The 18,379-nt window shown below is 46.5% G+C and overlaps 1 protein-coding gene across 1 annotated transcript in view; it reads left to right on the forward strand.

Annotated features, from left to right (window-relative positions):
* Nucleotides 1-14,196: 14,196 nt before the first annotated feature.
* The window catches only part of PDGFRL (platelet derived growth factor receptor like), a 54,060-nt gene continuing 49,877 nt past the window's right edge, over nt 14,197-18,379 (forward strand). The window contains exon 1 of the mRNA XM_075556780.1: nt 14,197-14,704. Coding sequence (XP_075412895.1) covers nt 14,650-14,704 — 55 coding nt within the window. The 5' untranslated portion in view covers nt 14,197-14,649. The remainder of the gene's footprint in view (nt 14,705-18,379) is intronic.

Here is an 18,379-nt window from a genome sequence, read left to right on the forward strand (position 1 = left end):
ACAGCATATGTATGTATAAATATGCTTGATACAATTGATGTACGGATTGTTATAAGAGCTGGAAGAGCACTGGGAGAGTGGCGGGTGAGTGGGTTGGAAAGGGGGAACTGATTACAAGGATCCACATGTGACCTCCTCCCTGGGAGATGGACGGCAGAGAAGGGGGGAAAGGGAGACTCCGGATAGGGCAAGATATGACAAAATAACAATGTATAAATTACCAAGGGCACATGAGGGAGTGGGTAACGGGGAGGGAGGGGAAAAAAAGAGGACCTGATGCAAAGGGCTTAAGTGGAGAGCAAATGCTTTGAGAATGATTGGGGCAGGGAATGTATGGATGTGCTTTATACAATTGATGTATGTATATGTATGGATTGTGATAAGACTTGTATGAGTCCCTAATAAAATGTAAAAAAAGAAAAGAGGAGAAAAAAAAAGAAAATGATTAGGGCAAAGAATGTACAGATGTGCTTTATACAATTGATGTATGTATATGTATGGACTGTGATAAGAGTTGTATGAGCCCCTAATAAATTGTTTTTAAAAAAAAGAGCTGGAAGAGCCTCCCAATAAAATAACCTTTACAAAAGAGAACTAATTGTTCTTGGAGTGGGGCTAGAATTACGTGCAGGCCAAAATTCATTCATGCATCTATGGTTTATACATGTCTGTAGTTCACCTTAGAGACATCATTGCCATTTTATGTTAGAGAACATTACCAATCATCTCTCTGGATAGTAAGGTATTCTATTGATAGTGTCATTAACTTAGGCAATGCTATAGAATTTAAAACATAGTTGATGGAAGGAGATTATACAAGTATTGGCTGGCTATGAACCACAAGACATAAACTATTGAATTGTACAGATTAAAGTGACTGGGCACTACACAAACAATGGGGTTTGATGAAAAATGGAAAAATGGTGAAGAATATTCATTGACAGTGGCAGAACCAAATCTACCAAATTAATAATACATCGGGGGGGGGGGGCATTAAAATGACATGGTAGTTAGTCCCAGGCCACCATTCTTGGGTTGCCCTCAAAGCAAAAGCTCGGAACCAAAGTTCAACAACTATCTGTTCTATACTCTTGGTATAGCAGTCAGCTGCTGCAGCTCACACTGGGGTGTCGTCCCTAAGTCAGGGTTACAGGTGAGTTTGAGGTACAGTCCAGTTCACTTGGTGGGGTTTCCACATCGAGTCTTGGCCTATGAAGGATGTCATGTGCCTTGAAAAAAACTGGATAGAAACTAGGTCAAAAGTGTCTAGGTCTTCCGGCAAGATGGCGACGGAGTAACACATACCAGAGGGACTCCGCAGAATTCAGCCCAGGAGAGTTGCTTAGAGGGAAATTCAATACTGCTGGAATGCAGGAGGAGCATCATAAAGATAAGTAGCCACAGACCCATGGAGTTTTGAGGGGCTGGGGGCTGTTGGTTTACCTCAGTGGAGGCCGGCTGGGGCTTGACCTTGGTCCAGCCACTGTCTCTGCCGGAGCCGGGACCATTTGGAGTCTGTAGAGTGTCTTGGTCTCAACACAGCCACAGCTTGCCGCTGCAGGGACTAAACCCTTGCAGCTCCACTGGTGGGGATTTGACTCAGCTATATTGTTGCTTTGTTTCCATCTCCCACCCCTCACAGGCTCAATGGGCTTGCTTTTTAACTTTTTTCTCCTCTTTGTCTCTTCCTTGGCCTCTCACACTCTACTGCTAAGCTCCAGACCACTCCCCTTAGCCTAGGGCATTTACGCCTGCGCCACACCCAGATAGGTGAGTTCTACCCTGTGTAGCTAGCAAGGCTGGAAAAGGCCCTGCCAACATCCACCAGGGGATACTCTGCTCAACTTCTTACTGGGGAATTCCTGCCTGTGTGCCGAGGGACATAAGGCAGCTCGGCCAACACTCCTCAACACTGCAAGCTGCTGCAGGAACATCTGCCCAACCTCTGCAACACCAAAGCAGGCAACCCTTCTGGGTCACTCCCCTGAGAGGGAAGACACAGGAGGATAAAGTGGTAGGTTAATTCCATAGTGAAATAAGCTATAGGCAGTTCAAAGAAGCACTCCTACAAGTCTCCCAGAGAGAGCCAGTGCTCTTCGACTCCCTGGAAAATGACACCTGGCTCCTCTAAAACAATGCAATGCAAACAGCCATCAGCCCCAACGACCTCAATGAAAAAAAGGGAGAAACAAAAGGCAATGGCAGAAGATGTCCTTAACATAATGATATGCATAGAAGAAGCAGACATTGAGCTGCCACTGAAATAAATTTTCAGAATGCTACTTGGAGTCATACAGGATATGAGGGAAACAATACAGAAAAGAGGATGAAATGATAGAAGAGGTAAAAGCCATAAACCAAAGAGAAATACAGGAGCTTAGGGAGGAAATTACAAAAACCAGTAGCAGACTCACAGACCTCGAGAAGCAACTGGAGGAATCATAGAACAGCATCAGTGACTTGGAGGACAGCCAAGCAGACTTTAACAAATGCGAACAAAATTCTAATAAGATCATCAGAGAAGCTGAAGAAAACTTAAGAGCTATGTCTGAAGCTATGAAGTGGAACAACATTAGAATTATTGGCTTACTGTAGAAAGACACACAAAGAAGTCATCTGCAACAATAGTGAGAGAATTATTGGAGGAAAGCTTCCCCAGCTTAATGAATGAAAACCAGGCAACCATTCAAGAGGCTGAAAAAACACCAGGTTGACTAAATCCCAAGAAGAAGTCACCAAGGCGCATAATAGTTAAATTATCCAACTTTGAAGAAAGGGAGAAAATCATAAGAGCAGCTAGGGAAAAACAAGCAATCATGTAGAAAGGTTCCCAAATAAGAATATGCTCAGATCTATCAGCAGAAACTATGAAGAAGAGGCGAGAGTGGAGTAACACATTCCAAAATTGAAGGAAAACAATGCAAACCCAAGAATACTCTACCCAACCAAATTATTGATCAAGATAGATGGAGAAATAAGAGTCTTCCCAGACAAGGATAAACTCACAAAAAAAACGTTAGAAGAAACCCAGCCCTACAAAAGATCCTTGCCCACCCAGTATGGACAGAAGAACAACACTCACCAAGCATAAATAAGACACCACCACCTAGAATAACTTAACCCAGAGGGCAAAAAAGAGAAAACAGACCTCAAGATAGCATTGACTTAAATATAGAAATACTTGAAAGGCTGCTGAGGTAAGCTTTTAAGAAAAAGAAAGAAAAGGCAAAGGGGGCATAGGGAAAAAGCTATAGTATACAAACATTCCTGGGGTGAGGACCAGATAATATGGCAGAAACCAGACCAAATACAGGGATACACATAGTAGACAACTAAAAAGGAGGTGAGGAAAGGAAAAAAATAATAATAAAAAAGAAAAGGGTAGCGGGGGCACAGGGCACTAACCCTCCAAGGGGAGCGTATTGTTTGTCTCCACAGGGAAAGAGGGACCAGACTTCAACCGGTGCTCCAAGATGTGAATGCAACATGCTGGCGTGGAGTAGGGAACCAGTAGAGAGGTCTGGGGGGCCAGCCCCAACACCAACTACTAAGTGGACATCTGCCCCTCCCCTCAGAAGAATTTATTTCAAAGGACAGTATTGAATCTACAGCTCTGGAAGAGGGACATACCTGATCAGAGCACACGGAGCAGATGAAAGAGGAGGAAGAGAGAGTGGAGCACATCATGGTCCACCAAGGCAGGAGGTCAATGTTCCAAATTAGAGCAGCCAGTCCACAGAGAGGACCACATGGCCGGCCCCAATATGAGACATGATGTCCCTCACTGACCCATAGCCCTAAAGGGGACAACACCAGTGACAGTGTGGGAATTGCACCCAATCGGATCCTGCCACACCAAGGCAAGACATTAAGTGGGTGCAACAGAACAGCAAGGGAATGGAGCGGCAAGGTCCCCAGGAAATGCTGAAGGTGTACTTTGGGGCCAGGGCGTGGTGCCCCAACAGACTGGACTGGAAAACACTCCTAAAGGCCAACAAACAATCCTTGAACTAACTACAAGCTTTTCTTTCTTGTTGTGTTTTGTTTTGTTTTGGTCATTTTTTTGTTGTTGTTGTTTTGTTGTATAGTGTTGCTTGGTTGTGCTCTGTCTTGCTTTTGTGCATGTTATCTCCTCAGGTCTGTCTAAACAAGATAGGCTGGATGAACAATCAGAGGAGAAAACAACGGGACCGATAGTTCCGTGGGGACATGGGGAGGTGGGGGGAAAGGTAGTGGTGTTAATAAACCCAGGGACAAGGGAACAACAAGCCATCCAAATCAGTGGTGAGGAAGGTGTGGGAGGCTTGGTTGGGCATGATCAAGGGTAATGTAACTAAAACGAATTGCTGAAACCCTGGTGGAGACTGAGCATGATAGCGGGACAGGAGGAAAGTCAAAGGAAATAGAGGAAAGAGCTGGGATGCAGAGGGCATTTATAGAGGTCGAGATAAAGACATGTACATATGCAAATATATTTATACATGAGAATGGGGAAATAGATCTATGTGCATATATTTATAGGGTTAGTATTAAGGTAGCAGAGGGACATTTGACCTCCACTCAAGTACTCCCTCAATGCAAGAATACTTTCATCTATTAAATTGGCACTCTATGATGCTCACCTTTCCAACACAACCGCCGAAGACAAAGTGGGTGAACAACTAAATGTGGCAAAGAAAGCTGATGGTGCCCAGCAATCAAAAGAGATAGTGTCTGGGGTCTTAAAGGCTTGAAGGTAAACAAGCGGCCATCTGGCTCAGAAGCAACAAAGCCCACATGGAAGAAGCACACCAGCCTGTGTGATCACAAGGTGTCAAGGGATCAGGTATCAGGAATCATCAGAACAAAAAATCTTACCATAGTGAATGAGCAGGAGAGTGCAGAGTGGAGACCCAAAGCCCATTTGTAGGCCACTGGACATCCCCTTACAGAAGGGTCTTCGGGAGATGAGCCCGTCAGGGTGCGATGTAGCAGCGATGAAAAATACAACTTTCCTCTAGTTCCTAAATGCTTCCTCCGCCCCCCACCCCTCATTGTCATGATCAGAATTCTACCTTGCAAGCCTGACTAGATCAGAGGAAGTACACTGGTACAGATGGGAACTGGAAACACAGGGAATCTAGGGCGGATGATCCCCTCAGGACTAGTGGTGATACTGGGAGGGAATATGGAGGGTGGGTTGGAAAGGGGAACCGATTTCAAGGATCTACATGTGACCTCCTCCCTGGGGGACATACAACAGAAAAGTGGGTGAAGGGAGACATGGGACAGAGCAAGATATAACAAAATAATAATTTATAAATTATCAAGGGTTCATGAGGGAGGTGAGAGTGGGGAGGGAGGGGAAAAATGAGGACCTGATGCCAGGGGCTTGGGTGGAGAGCAAATGTTTTGAGAATAATGAGGGCAATGAAAGTACACATGTCCTTTACACAATTGATGTATGTATGGATTGTGATGGGAGTTGTATGAGCCCCTAATAAAATGGTAAAAAGAAAAAAAGTAAATGTACACAAAAAAGAAAAATTCTATTGTTACAAGAGCTGTAAAAGAGCCTCCAATAAAATGATTTAATTTTTAAAAGTGTCTAATTGCAAACATAGTGGCAATGATCATATGATTCGATATGTTTGAACTACTGTATGATATGTGCATTATGACCTAATAAAACTTAAAAATTATTCTTCTGGCAATTTAGGGCCTGCCATGGAGGTGTTTCTGGCTCTTAATGACCCTATGCACAACACAGCAAAATACTGCCTGGTCCTGCACCGTCCTGCCATTGTTCCTATATCTGAGCCCACGGTTGCAGCCGCTGTGTCCATCCCTCTCCTTGAGGACATTCCGTTCCTTCACTGACCCTCTGCTTGACCGGCATGATTTTCTTCCTCAGGAGCTCATCGCTCCTGATGACATGTCGAGAGAACACGAGATAAAGTCTTACCTGCCTTGCCTATAAGGAGCATTCTGGCAGTACTCCTTCCAAGAGCGATATCCTTCTTCTTTTGGCATCTTAGCCCTCAAAGTAACCTCTTTGCTTTTCAATGCTTTAAAGAGGTCTTGTACAACTCGTCATTTGGATCTCTTGACGGCTGCTACCACGAGCATTAATTGTGGACCCACACAAGATGAAAGCCTTGGCACCTTCCAGCTTGTCTCTGATCTGACCCAGTGGTTCCGTTGTGAGGATGTTGGCCTTCTTTACGTTGAGCTGTGATCCATTCTGAAGGCTTCAATCCTCGATCCTCATCAGCAAGTTCAAGTCCTCACCTTCAGCAAGCAAGGCTGTGGCATCTGCATAATAAGCCTTCCTCCAATCTGGATGCTACATTCTTCATATAGCCAGTTTCTCTGATTATTTGCTCAGCATACAGATGACTATGACTGGTGAGAGCATACAGCTCTGACACACCTCTTTCCTGGTTTAAAACCATGCAGTATTGCCTTGTCCTGTTTCAAAACTCTCTACTGATCCATGTACAGGTTTCCCATGAGCACAATGAAGGGTTCTGGAATTCCCATTCTTCTCAATGCGATTCACAGCCCAATGCCTTGGCCTAGCCAGTAAACACAAGTAAACATGTTTGTAAGCTTGTCTGCTTTCAGCCAAGATTCATCTGACATCAGCAACACTATCCCTTGTTCCAAGTCCTCTTCTGAATCCAGCTGGAACTTCTGACAGCTCCCAGTCAATGTACTGCTGAAAAGTGCCGCTGTGGAGTGATTTTCAGCAATGTGCTCTTAATAATAATGTGCTCTTAATAATAATGTTCTATTATGTGAGCGTTTTGTGGGGTCACCTTTTTTTGGAATGGATACAAAAAAGAATCTCTTCCAGTCAGTTGGCCAAGTAGCACTGTTTTCCAAATTTCTCGGCATAGACAAGTGAGTGCTTCCAATGCTTCATCAGCTTGTTGAAACATTTCAATTGGTATTCTATCAATTCCTGGAACCGTGTTTTGGCTAATATTTTCAACCATGCTTGAACTTTTCCTTCAGTGCCATTGGTTCTTGCTCACATGCTACTTTCTAGAATGGTGGCATAAAGACTACTTTTTTTTTATGACTGCGTATTCTATCTTCTTTGGATGCTTCCTGCATCATTCAATACGTTGCCCATAAAACCTTGTTTGTATTGTAACTCAAGGCTTGAATTTTTCCCTGAGTTCTTTCAGTTTAAGATATACTGAGTGTGTTCTTCCGTTTTGGATTTTTAACTCTAGGTTATCACACATTTCATTTTAATATTGGTCTTTGTCTTCTCGAGCTGCCCTTTGAGAAATTCTGCTCAGCTGACTTCATCATTTCTTCCATTTGCCTCAGCTACTCTACAATTAAGAGCAAGTTTCAGAGTCTCTTCTGACATCCACTGTGATATTTTCTTTTCTTTTAAAAAAATCATTTTATTGGGGGTTCGTACAACTCTTATCACAATCCATACATGTATCCATTGGTCAAGCACTTTTATACATTTGTTTCCTTCATCATTCTCAAACATTTGCTTTCTACTTGAGTCCTTGGTATCAGCGCCTCATTCTTCCCTTCCCTCCCCACTGCCCTCTCTCCCATGGACCCTTGATAACTTATAAATGATTACTTTGTCATATCTTATACCATCTGACGTCTCCCTTCACCCACTTCCCCGCTGTCCGTACCCCAGGGAGGAGGTTATATGTAGATCCTTGTAATCTGTTCCCCCTTTCTCCCTCACCTTCCCTCCACCTTCCTGGTATCACCACTCTCACCACTGGTCCTGAGGGGTTTATCTGTCCTGGATTCCCTGTGTTTCCAGTACCTATCTGTACCAGTGTACATTCTCCGATGCAGTGGGATTTGTAAGGTAGAATTGGGATCACAATAGTGGGGGGAAGAGGGTAAGCATTCAAGAACTAGAGAAAAATTGTATGTTTCATCATTGCTACCCTGCACCCTGACTGGCTCATCCTCTCCATGTGGCTCTTCTGTAAGGGGATGTCCAGTTGCCCACAGATGGGCCCTGGGTCCCCACTCCGCAACCCCTCTCATTCACGATACTATGATTTTTTTGGTCTTTGATGCCTGATACCTGATCCCGGGTCTTAAAAGCCTGAAAATAAACAAGCAGCCATCTAGCTGAGAAACAAAACCCACATGGAAGAAGCACACCAGCCTGTCCTGACACGATTGCTGAAGACAAAGCAAATGCATAAGCAAATGTGGTGAAGAAAGCTAATGGTGCCCTGCTATCAAAAGATATTGCATCTGATGTCTCAAAGGCTTCATCTTTTCATTATTTCCTGTCTTTTTAATGTTAATTTTCTGTCTTCATGAATGATGTTCTTGATGTCCTCCCACAGCTCATCATGCCGTCTGTCATCAACGTCCAATGTATTCGATCTGTTCTTGAAATGGCATTGACATTCTGATGGGATACACTCAAGGTCATATTTTAGCTCTCGTGCACTTGTTTTCATTTTTTCAGCTTCAAGTTGAACTTACGTATGAGCAATTGATAGTCTATTCCACAGTCTGCCCTATTGACCTTATTTTAGCAGCTAATATTTAGCTTCTTCATCTTCTCTTTCCATAGATGTAGCTAATTTGATTTCTTTGTATTCCATTTGGAGAAGTCCATGTGCAAAGTCACTGTGTTGTTGAAGAAAGGTATTTGCTATGAAGAAGTTGATCTTGCAAAATTCTGTCACTTGATCTCCACCTTCATTTATATCATCCATATCATATTTTACAACAACTGTTTTTTTCCTCGTTGTTTCCAATTGCTGCATTCCAATCCCCAATAATTATCTGCATCGTGATTGCAGGCTTGATCAGTTTTTAGCCTGAAGACAACAGAATTTTTTCATAGCTTCATCACTGCGTTAGTGGTAGGGCATATATTTGAATTGTAGTTGTATTGATTAGATTTCCTTGAAGCTGGATGGGTATAATTTTATCAGAATCCATTGTACTTCAAGATAGATCTTGAAATAGATCTTGAATGAATGCAACAGTATTCCTCTTGCTTGAGCCATTGCCAGTATAGTAAATCATATGATTTTATGATTCGAAATGCCAGCCAATACCTGTCCATTTCAGCTCGCTAACACCTGGGATATCGATCTCTGTGCATTGCTTTTCATTTCTGATAACTTCCGATTTTAATAGAGGCATGCTTTGTACATTCCAAGTTCCAATTATTCATTGACGTTCACAGCTGTTTCCTCTCATTTTGAGTCTTGCCCCATCAGCAAATGAGGGTCCTGAAGGCTTTCTGCCCACAGGCTTTGCTCCATTTACATCACCATGGTGGACTTGACATTGAGAAGGCAGCTCTTCTTCAGTCATAATTCATTAGGACCTTATTAACTGGCCGCTTTACAGAGATATATAAGGTTTTCAGCAACTATTTCCTTTGAAGTGAGCTGCCACTTCTGTCTTTGTCATCTGTTCTTCCTTTGGAAGTTCAGCTGACACCTGTTCACTTTGGGTGAACTTATTGGTGCTTCAAACACCAGGGACAGATAGCAGCAACACACCAGCCACCGCAGTGTGACAGAAAGACGGACGAGTGGTGGAGGGCAGGCCATAGGCCCTCTGGATCCTAAGATCAAAGAAATGTCTCTGTGTACATTCAGTTCTGTGTGAGGCTGAATTCTGTAGAAAGACAAACCAGTGATATATATGTGTATATATATATCTATATAAATGGTTAAATTCAGTCAGGCAAAGGGGTTGCATGCCACTCAAATCTCCTTCCAATGATTGGCTGCTGTCAGCAGATCCCCGTATGTAGTAGATTTTGCTGTTTTAGGTTCCATCATGGAGGGTTACTAGGCTTGAACTGCTGACCCACTGACAATCATGGCACATTCCAAAAGAGGTTAGTTTCTCCTGGACTGTGACACCAGGGGCACTATTGGGAGGAGCTGCAACCTCAATTGCCGCTCAGGGGCCAATGTCTGTGATAACCCTTTGTTCTTGCAAGATGATCTACATGCTTTCCCTGACAGAGCATTCCCTTAATTGTGAAATAGCTGTTACTGATCATTTTCATATGAAACTAACAAATTTGGGTCAGTATGGCTAGTAGATATTTATAAACCTTTTACCATCTTGAAATCACCTCTTCCTCCCGTACTGTATATAAAGTGCGGCCGTTATGTATTCGACCTCCAGGGAGCAGCTTGCAGTTCCACTCACCGGGTCGGCTGTTGTCCTCAGCTCTCTGTTAGCAAGTCTATGGGGTCAACTACCAAGTCCTCATTGCAGACAACTCTGGGGCCTCTCTATCTACAGCACAGGGGACACAGTTGGAGAGCATGGAGTGATTTCAACAGATCCCATCTGAATCAGTAAAGGGACTACTCAGACCCGCAGACTTAGAAGTCAGACAGAACGCGATGATGGTTTTTAAGGAGTTTGACCCGGGGTCGTAGGAGACTATATACCGCATAGGCCTATGGACAGGCGAGGACATTGTGTTTGGTAACGTAACAAGGAAGGTTCTCAATGAGAAGGGCTGACACAGTGGCTGCAGCCATGGGCTCAAGCACAGGAACAACTGTGAGGGTGGCACGGGCCAGAGTGCTCTGTGTGTCGTGTGTGCGACACGTTGGACCCGACTCCACGGCACTTCACAACAACAAGAAGCTAAGGCAGTAAAGGGCCTCCTTTAGAGGGCCGGCTTTCTGCTCCCCTGAACTGTAAGAAGATGGATGTCTGCTCTTTTGAGTCACCCACCAGTGGTGCGTTTGGTGTTGTGGCAGAGGTAGGTAATGAAGACAAAGTTTAAGTAGATAAACAGCTAAATTGTGAGAGGGGCATAGGCGTCTTCCTGGAGTCCAAGAGCAAAGCGTGGTGCCCATGGCCAACACACATTGCTGCTAATCGAAAGCTGGAAGTGGGAGTCCACCCAGAGACTCCCCCGACGCATGGCCCGACGATCTACTTCTCTAAGCCCAGCCACTGGAGACGCTCTGGAGCACAGTTCTGCATCACCACAAATGGAGTTGTTGGCAACGTAATCTGCTCAATAGCAATGGGCTAGAACAGGGAGGGAACCTCTGCACAGAAGAACTCCCCCTGCGCTCCTGGGGCTCTTTGCTCCAAGAACTTTCAGCATGGGTCTGCTTTTCTGTGGTCTGCTTACTTGTGTCCTGGCTAGATTGGCTGAACCTTAGAAACAGTGACATTGGTTTAGCCAGTATATCTATAATACCAAACCCATAGGACTCAATAAACATCTGTTGAAATAATTGTCAAGTCCAGTTGCCTCACTGAGAAACGGAGACCCCCAAATACAGGGAGTATAAGCGACTGCGTAGGGAGCTAAGAGTTCATGGCATTGTTGAGAAACAAACCTTGGTCCTTATTTTGCGGAAGTTCTTTGAGGACTAAGGTTCACTTATTCAAGCCATTATATATATATACATATATATATATATATATATTATTGGGGGCTCATACAACTCTTATCACAATCCATATATATATCGTGTCAAGCAAATCTGTACATATGTTGCCATTATCATTTTCAAAACATTTTCTTTCTACTTGAGCCCTTGGTATCAGTTCGTTTTTTCCCTCCCTCCCCCATGAACCCTTGATAATTTATAAATTATTATTACTATTATTTTCATATCTTAAACCATCTACTGCCTCTTCACCCACTTTTCTGTTCCCCTGGGAGGGAGTCATATATCGATCATTGTGATCTGTTTCCCCTTACTCCCCCCACCCCCGACTTCCCTTACCCTCCTAGTATTGCTACTCCCATTATTGATCCTGAGGGGCTTACCTGTCCTGGGTTTCCTGGGTTTCGGGCTGTTATCTCCAGTTTACAGCCTCTGGTCTAGTCAGATTTGTAAGGTAGAATTGGGGTCATGATAGTTGCGGGGGAGGAAGAAATAAAGAAGCAGCGAAAAGTTATGCTTCGTCGGTGCTATACTTCACCCTGGCCGGCTCATCTCTTCCTTATGACGCTTCTGACAGGGGAGGTCCAACTGACCACTGATGGGCTTTGGGTCTCCTCTCTGCCTTCCCCCTCATTCACATTGAAATGATTTTTTGTTTTCTTTTGGGTCTTTGATGTCTGATACCTGATCCCATTGACACCTCATGATCACACAGGCTGGTGTGCTTCTTCCATGTGGGTTCTGTTGCTTCTCAGTTAGATGACCACTTGTTTATCTTCAAGCCTTTAAGACCCCAGATGCTATATCTTTTGACAGGGCACCATCAGCTTTCTTCGCCACATTTGCCTTTGCACCCATTTTGCTTTCAGCGATCGTGTCAGGGAAGGTGAGCATCACGGAGTGCCGTTGTTAGTAGAAAAACATGTTCTTGTGCTGAGGGAGAACTTGAGTGGAAGCCCAATGTCATAAGACTTTATAAATAAGTATATGTACATAGATCTAGTCCCGTCATTGTATATACATGTACTTACATATATACATGCCTGTATTTAGACCTCTATTTCCTTTTTACCTTTTTCTTGTCCCACTATCATGTTCGGCCTTCGTTTGGGTTTCAGTAATTCCTCTTGGCTTTGTTGTCCTTGATCAAGCTCACCAAGCATCCTATTGTCTCCTCACCCTCAATTTTAGATCACTTGTTTTTCCCTTGTCCCTGGGTTTATGGGCACACTCCCCCCATGCTTTCTCCCACTTCCCCCTCTCCCGTGTCTCCTGGGAACCGTCGGTTCCGTTGTTCTCTCCTCCACATTGCTCATCCCACCTATCTTGTCCAGATAGACATTCAGAGACAATAATACACACAAAAACAAAGCAAAACATAATATAACAACAAAAGAAAACAAAACAACTAAAAAGAAGATGAACAAAAAACTAACAGCAAAAAAATAAAGCCCTCAAACAGTTCCAGGTCTGTCCATTGACCTTTATGAGTATCTTCAAGTCTGCTGGGGTGCCACGCCCTGGCCCTAAAACCCACCTTTGGCATTCCTCGGGGACTTCGTTGCTTTGCTCCTCCTGCTGCTCCGTTGCGCATCCTTAGTGCTTCCCCACGCTGTGGCAGGATCAGAATGGGCACATCTCCTTCAGCGTGTCCCCAGTGCTGTCCCCCATAGCACTATGGGTCAGTGAGGGACGTTGTGTCTCATGGAGGGGCCAGCCCTCTGATCCTCTCTGTACGTTGGCTGCTCTGAGCCAGAATATTGTCCTCAGCCAAGCCATGCTATTTTTAATAACTTCATATGCATGTGACAGACAATGAATACGAAAGACTGAAAAAGCATTAATGAATTTGGATGGTTCAAACCCATCAGCTGCTCCTTGGGGGAAAGAGAAAGCTGTGTGCTCTGGTAAAGGACGGTCTCATAGGCTCCGCATAAGGTTGCATACGAGTCAGAAATGGCTGGACGGAAGTGGGGTTTTGCGGGGGAGGTTACCCAGCAGGTCTTTGGGTAAGCCAGCAGCTTGTGCTCAATGACTTAGGTTGGCAGTTGGAACCGAGCAGTGGGCACCAGGGGAGAGCAGTCTGGGAATGCACATCCTTCAAGATTATCGCCAAGAAAACCCTCTGAAGCAGTTACTTTGTCCCTCGAGCATCAGAATTGCTACTGGAACTCAGAAAGCACTCAATCGCCATGGACTTTACACAGCAGGAGCCCCTGGGTGGTGCTTGGCTACTAACTGGAAGAATTCCAACCCACCAGAGGCATTTGGGAAGAAAGGTCTCCTTTTGAAAAGTTCCAACCATTGAAAACTCTATTGCAGTTCTTCTCTGAAAACGCACGGGGTCGCTATGAGCCAGAACAGACTCCATGTCAACTGTTCCTTTCGTTTTTAAACAATTTCACCGACATGTAATTCACGAATCCTACAATTCAACAGGTCAATCCTATTAAAAAGAGCTGTACAATCATCACCGCAGCCAATGCAGAATATTTTCTTCTTTCTTGTACTGATTGTGATTAACTCCCCATTTCCCCCAAGACATCCACAAGAAACCATTAATCCAGCTACTGTCCCTATCCTGGATTTCATATCTAGAAAAACATACCCCCCAACCCCCCCAAAAAGAGCCAACAACAAAATCATCACCACCAACAAAATAAAACATAGAAAAACCTCAATCAAATTATGAAATTATAAGGACAAAAAAACTGGATCACATCTGACAGGTGGCCCGCGTCAGAGTCGCTCGCGGTTAAATTCGGCCCCATCCGTGCTCGCGTCGTCGGCAGATGCAGAACTTCCGCGCGCGGCAAAGACTCGGCGCCGGCGGCGCGGAGGTGAAGCGCTGGCTCACGCCGGGCGGCTCCGCAAAGGGCCAGCAGAGGCTCGAACCGCCGAGGCTCCGGGAGAGGAGACGGGGCCTGGGAAAGCGCACCGGCCCCGGGCCGCCGTGCCCCGCGCGGCGGAAGGCGCGCAACTCCGTGACGGCGGCCGCTTCGACCTGCAGCGGGCTCCGGGCGCCGCCAGGGGGAGAGGTCCCGCCCGGCGGACTCGGCACTGCCCCAAAAATGCCCGACCCGTGAAACCGAATCCGCGAGCGGCGGCGTCCCAGGCGCCCGCCCCGCGCCGCCGGCTCCCGCCCGGGGGCGGCTCCCGGGCCGCGCGCGCCCGCGCCCCGCTCAGCTCAGTGCGCGCGCGCGCGGCCGGCTCAGCCCGCACCCCTGGTCCCCGCCCCGCCCCCGCTCCCCCGAAAATGAAGCTCTGGCTGCTGCTGGCGCTCCTGCTGGTGCCCGACGCCCTAGAGAATGGTGAGTGACGGCGGGGGGGCTGCCGGCTCGCGCACTGGCTGAGCCCCCGCACCATCCAGCTCCCGTCGCCTGGGAGCGCGCTCTTCCCCGTCCCTGGAACCTTCCCAGGCTCGGCCTCGGCGCCCCTTCTTTCCCTTTGCACCTGCCCGCATCCCTCTCGGGTCTCCTCTCCGCCCGCTCGCCACCTTTCTGGGGTCCCAGGAGAAAAGGGGGAGCTACGAGTCGCCCCCGGCTCGCAGCATCCCCGCCAGAACAGCCCATTGCGGGTCAGCCGAGCATCCTCTGGCGGCGCCTGGTCCAGCCCCAGTGTCAACGTGTCCTTCTGGGAGATGGCGCGGCCCAGGGCTTGCTCCACCGCGCTGGTCGGGGCGCCCCAGGATCTCTGCTTTAGGGGATCTCTGCTGTAGGTCGGTCATCGAATGTTCTGGTGCATCAAACCTCAAAAGGAACTCAACACCTCCAACAGCTGTACTTTTTATAGAGTTTGACGGGAAAAGAAGAAAATGGATTTCTGAGTAGCACACTGTAGTAAGTGTCTGATGTTTAGCCTAGCCCGGACACATAGCTACGGCATAGGAGGTAGCTAGGTGATAAACGAAGATGATAATGGTAGATAGAAATATAGAAAGGTAGAGAGAGAAAGAGCGAGAGAGCCAGAGAGAGCCATTGCTAGAAGTGTTGGACTGGTCTAACTGTAAAGTGATTGGTTCAAACCCACCAGCCGCTCAGCACGAGAAAGATGAGGCTATCTGTTCTCTTAAAGATTTATAGCCAAAAAAAAAAAAGATTTATAGCCTCCGCAACCCTATATAGGGTCACTCTGAAATCACCTTCTCAGCAGTTAGTTTGGTTTTTGGCTTTTATATATTGGTAGGTTTTATATATATAACTTTATATAAATATAATCTGATATTCATCTGGACTTGTCTGGTTTTGTATACACATGTATATGCTAGCATTTACATAGTTGTTTTGTTTGTGACATTAATTATTCAACTGGAATTATTTGTACAACCCAGCTTTTCTAATCTTTGCACATCCTGATGTCCTCAAACTTCCCTTGGACTCCCTCAGGCACAGACACAGTTTGAGTTGAAAAGCAGTTCCTGCTGTTATGCAACCTCGCCCTGAATCGAGCTCAACCTGGCTCCTGTTCTGTCCACTCCCCAGCCCTGACCAGTTCCTGGCTTTCCTTTGAAATGACAAGAATTTTCCAAAAAACACCACATTCTGTTTTGCAGTCCAAGATGGTTGTGGCGACTGAAGTTGAACATTAGAATTCTTAAGCCCCGAGCCTTGCTTAATGACATGTAGGCAGAGTTTCTGCTGGGCAGGGGCTGGGTGGCCGCACTTTCTCCTTGCCCAGGGACAAGTTGGCACAAATTCAGTTTGTTAAATACAACCTTAAAGGCTCCTGGCAGGTCCGTGTATGTGACTGCTGAGAGGATGGAAATACAGTATTTGGCGTCTTTTGAAAAGGCAGGAAACGGCCATACAAAATAATCTCACAGTGTCCATTCAGTCATTACACAGGTCACCCAAGGTGCCTTCCTCAGAAGCTCAGAGAACAAGCACACAGACCCAGACCCATCCCACTGCCTGTGAGTCAGTTCCAACCTACAGTCATCCTTTGGTTGGGAGAGAGCGGAGATGGCTTCTCTGCCCTCCTGCCTCCGGGATCCATGGCTGCCGGTGTGTCCCCAAATGATGTGAAAGATGGGCAGCCTCTGTCTACATAGACACCTATTGCAGTACAATGCACGTGCATGTACACACAACACAGAGAGACATGTCAATACGTACTGAACGTTATTTATAAGTACTACTTGATGCATTTAGGTGGAGAAATATTTTTGCTTTTAAGTCTCCCTCTATCTATCTATCTATCTATCTATCTATCTATCTATCTATCTATCTATCTATCTATCTATCTATCAATCATCACAAATCTTTCTATCCACTCACCCTGGTGACACAGCGGTTAAATGCTCAGCTGCTAACCGGTGAGGTTGGCAGTTTGAGTCTGCCCAGAGTAGGTGATTTTCTCTAGTAAAGATGGCACTTCCATAGGACAGTTCTGCTCTGTCACAAGAGATCACTATGAATCATAATCAACTCAACGACGCCTGCCAGCATACATATAATAACATGTATATGAAGCAAAGAGGATGTTTCTCGATGAAATATTGAACAATACTTAGAAAAGAAAGTTGGCTTCCTTAAATTATATAACCATTTCCCTAAACCTCCCTAAGAATGTTCTGTCTGTTTCGAATTATGCTGTGGCTGGCTGGGACCACAAACAGCGCACGACAGGAAGCCCTGCCAGGGGCTGCCGTGGAGCTGCTCCTTCCGCGATCCCTGCAGGGTCGTCCCAGAGCACACGCGCAGACGGCAGGCCCGGCTCTACCTGTCCCTCCGCGCTCCAGTTGTTTCTGCTCAGCGCTGGGCCAGAGGCATCGAACGGGCCTCTGGCATCTAACGGCCTCTGCAAGTGCATGAAGGGGCTGCTTGGGGATGCCCTCACCCCGCGAGTTTGCCCTGCTGAGCTCCACAATGCTCTGCATTCGGAGAAGGAATGTGGTTTCTTCTCGGTGGGATGGAGTTGGGAGCCCCTCTGCCTCTCCTGACCGGAAAGCTGATGCGAGAGAGCATTTATAAGTAGTCCGCGACCTCCCTCTATGTCAGACATGGCTCGCAGCGTCTGATTTGGGGCATTTACGTGGAATTTGCGGTGCTGTGTTTATTGAAACGGCGCTGCCATTTTCCCATTCTAAAGTACAGAACCACACTTAACCGTTTTTGAAAATCTACCCATTCTTATGTCATGCCACGCCGAGGACAAATCCCCAGGCACACATGCGCTGTGTTCCCCGGTGCCGCAGCGCTGGCCCTGGCCTGTGCGGAGCTGCCCTTCTGAACAAGCGGCAGGGCGGCTTTGGGATCAGTGGAAGGGCTGTGTCGCTGGCGAGACCGCGGAGCCGCCCTATGCCCAGACCTCGGGGAGGGTCCAAGAGCGACACACCGACCATCCTACGCTGACCAGGCCCGCGTCGCTTCTCGTGGTTCAGTTTATTCCTTGGGAAAAGAGAATGCACATTCGTTGATAAATGCTTTCTTAAAATCTCTCATTGTTTAGAAATGCAAATAACGAGGGCTGTGGAGCATTCAGGATGGACAGATGCTCCCTGTAAACATCTCCCGTGTGTAAGGCCAAGCAAGCGAAATGCTTGGAGAGACTGGGCCCTGTGCTGGTCCCAGGAGAGTGAGCTATCCCGAGACATGATGGCCTTTCCCGCCAAAAGGTCCCGCCAAAAGGTTCGGTGGAGCTCAGAAACCAATGAGTGGGTGAATAGTAAACGAGTGAAAATACCATGTCAAGAAGTGATGAGACTCACAGATTAGATAACAGAGCGCATTAGATAAACCCGGAGTGAGTGGGGAAGATTCAAGACGTCCTCTGGATTGCAGGCAGAGGCCTGTCTGAAGCGAGCAGGTAGCAGAAGGCACACTTCGGGTCGCTCTCATGGGAGTCTCCCAGGTTGTACTTGCGGCCAACGGAGCTGAAGGCATGTGAGGCAAGAGGCGGTAGATGGGGTCCGAGGCAAAGTGAGGGCAGCGCGGTAAAACCAGCCGGCTCCAGGGACCGCCATTGCTGGCGACCCGGGTGTGCCC

This window comes from Tenrec ecaudatus, chromosome 8 (assembly GCF_050624435.1).
Source record: "Tenrec ecaudatus isolate mTenEca1 chromosome 8, mTenEca1.hap1, whole genome shotgun sequence".
Classification (NCBI taxonomy): Eukaryota; Metazoa; Chordata; class Mammalia; order Afrosoricida; family Tenrecidae; genus Tenrec; species Tenrec ecaudatus.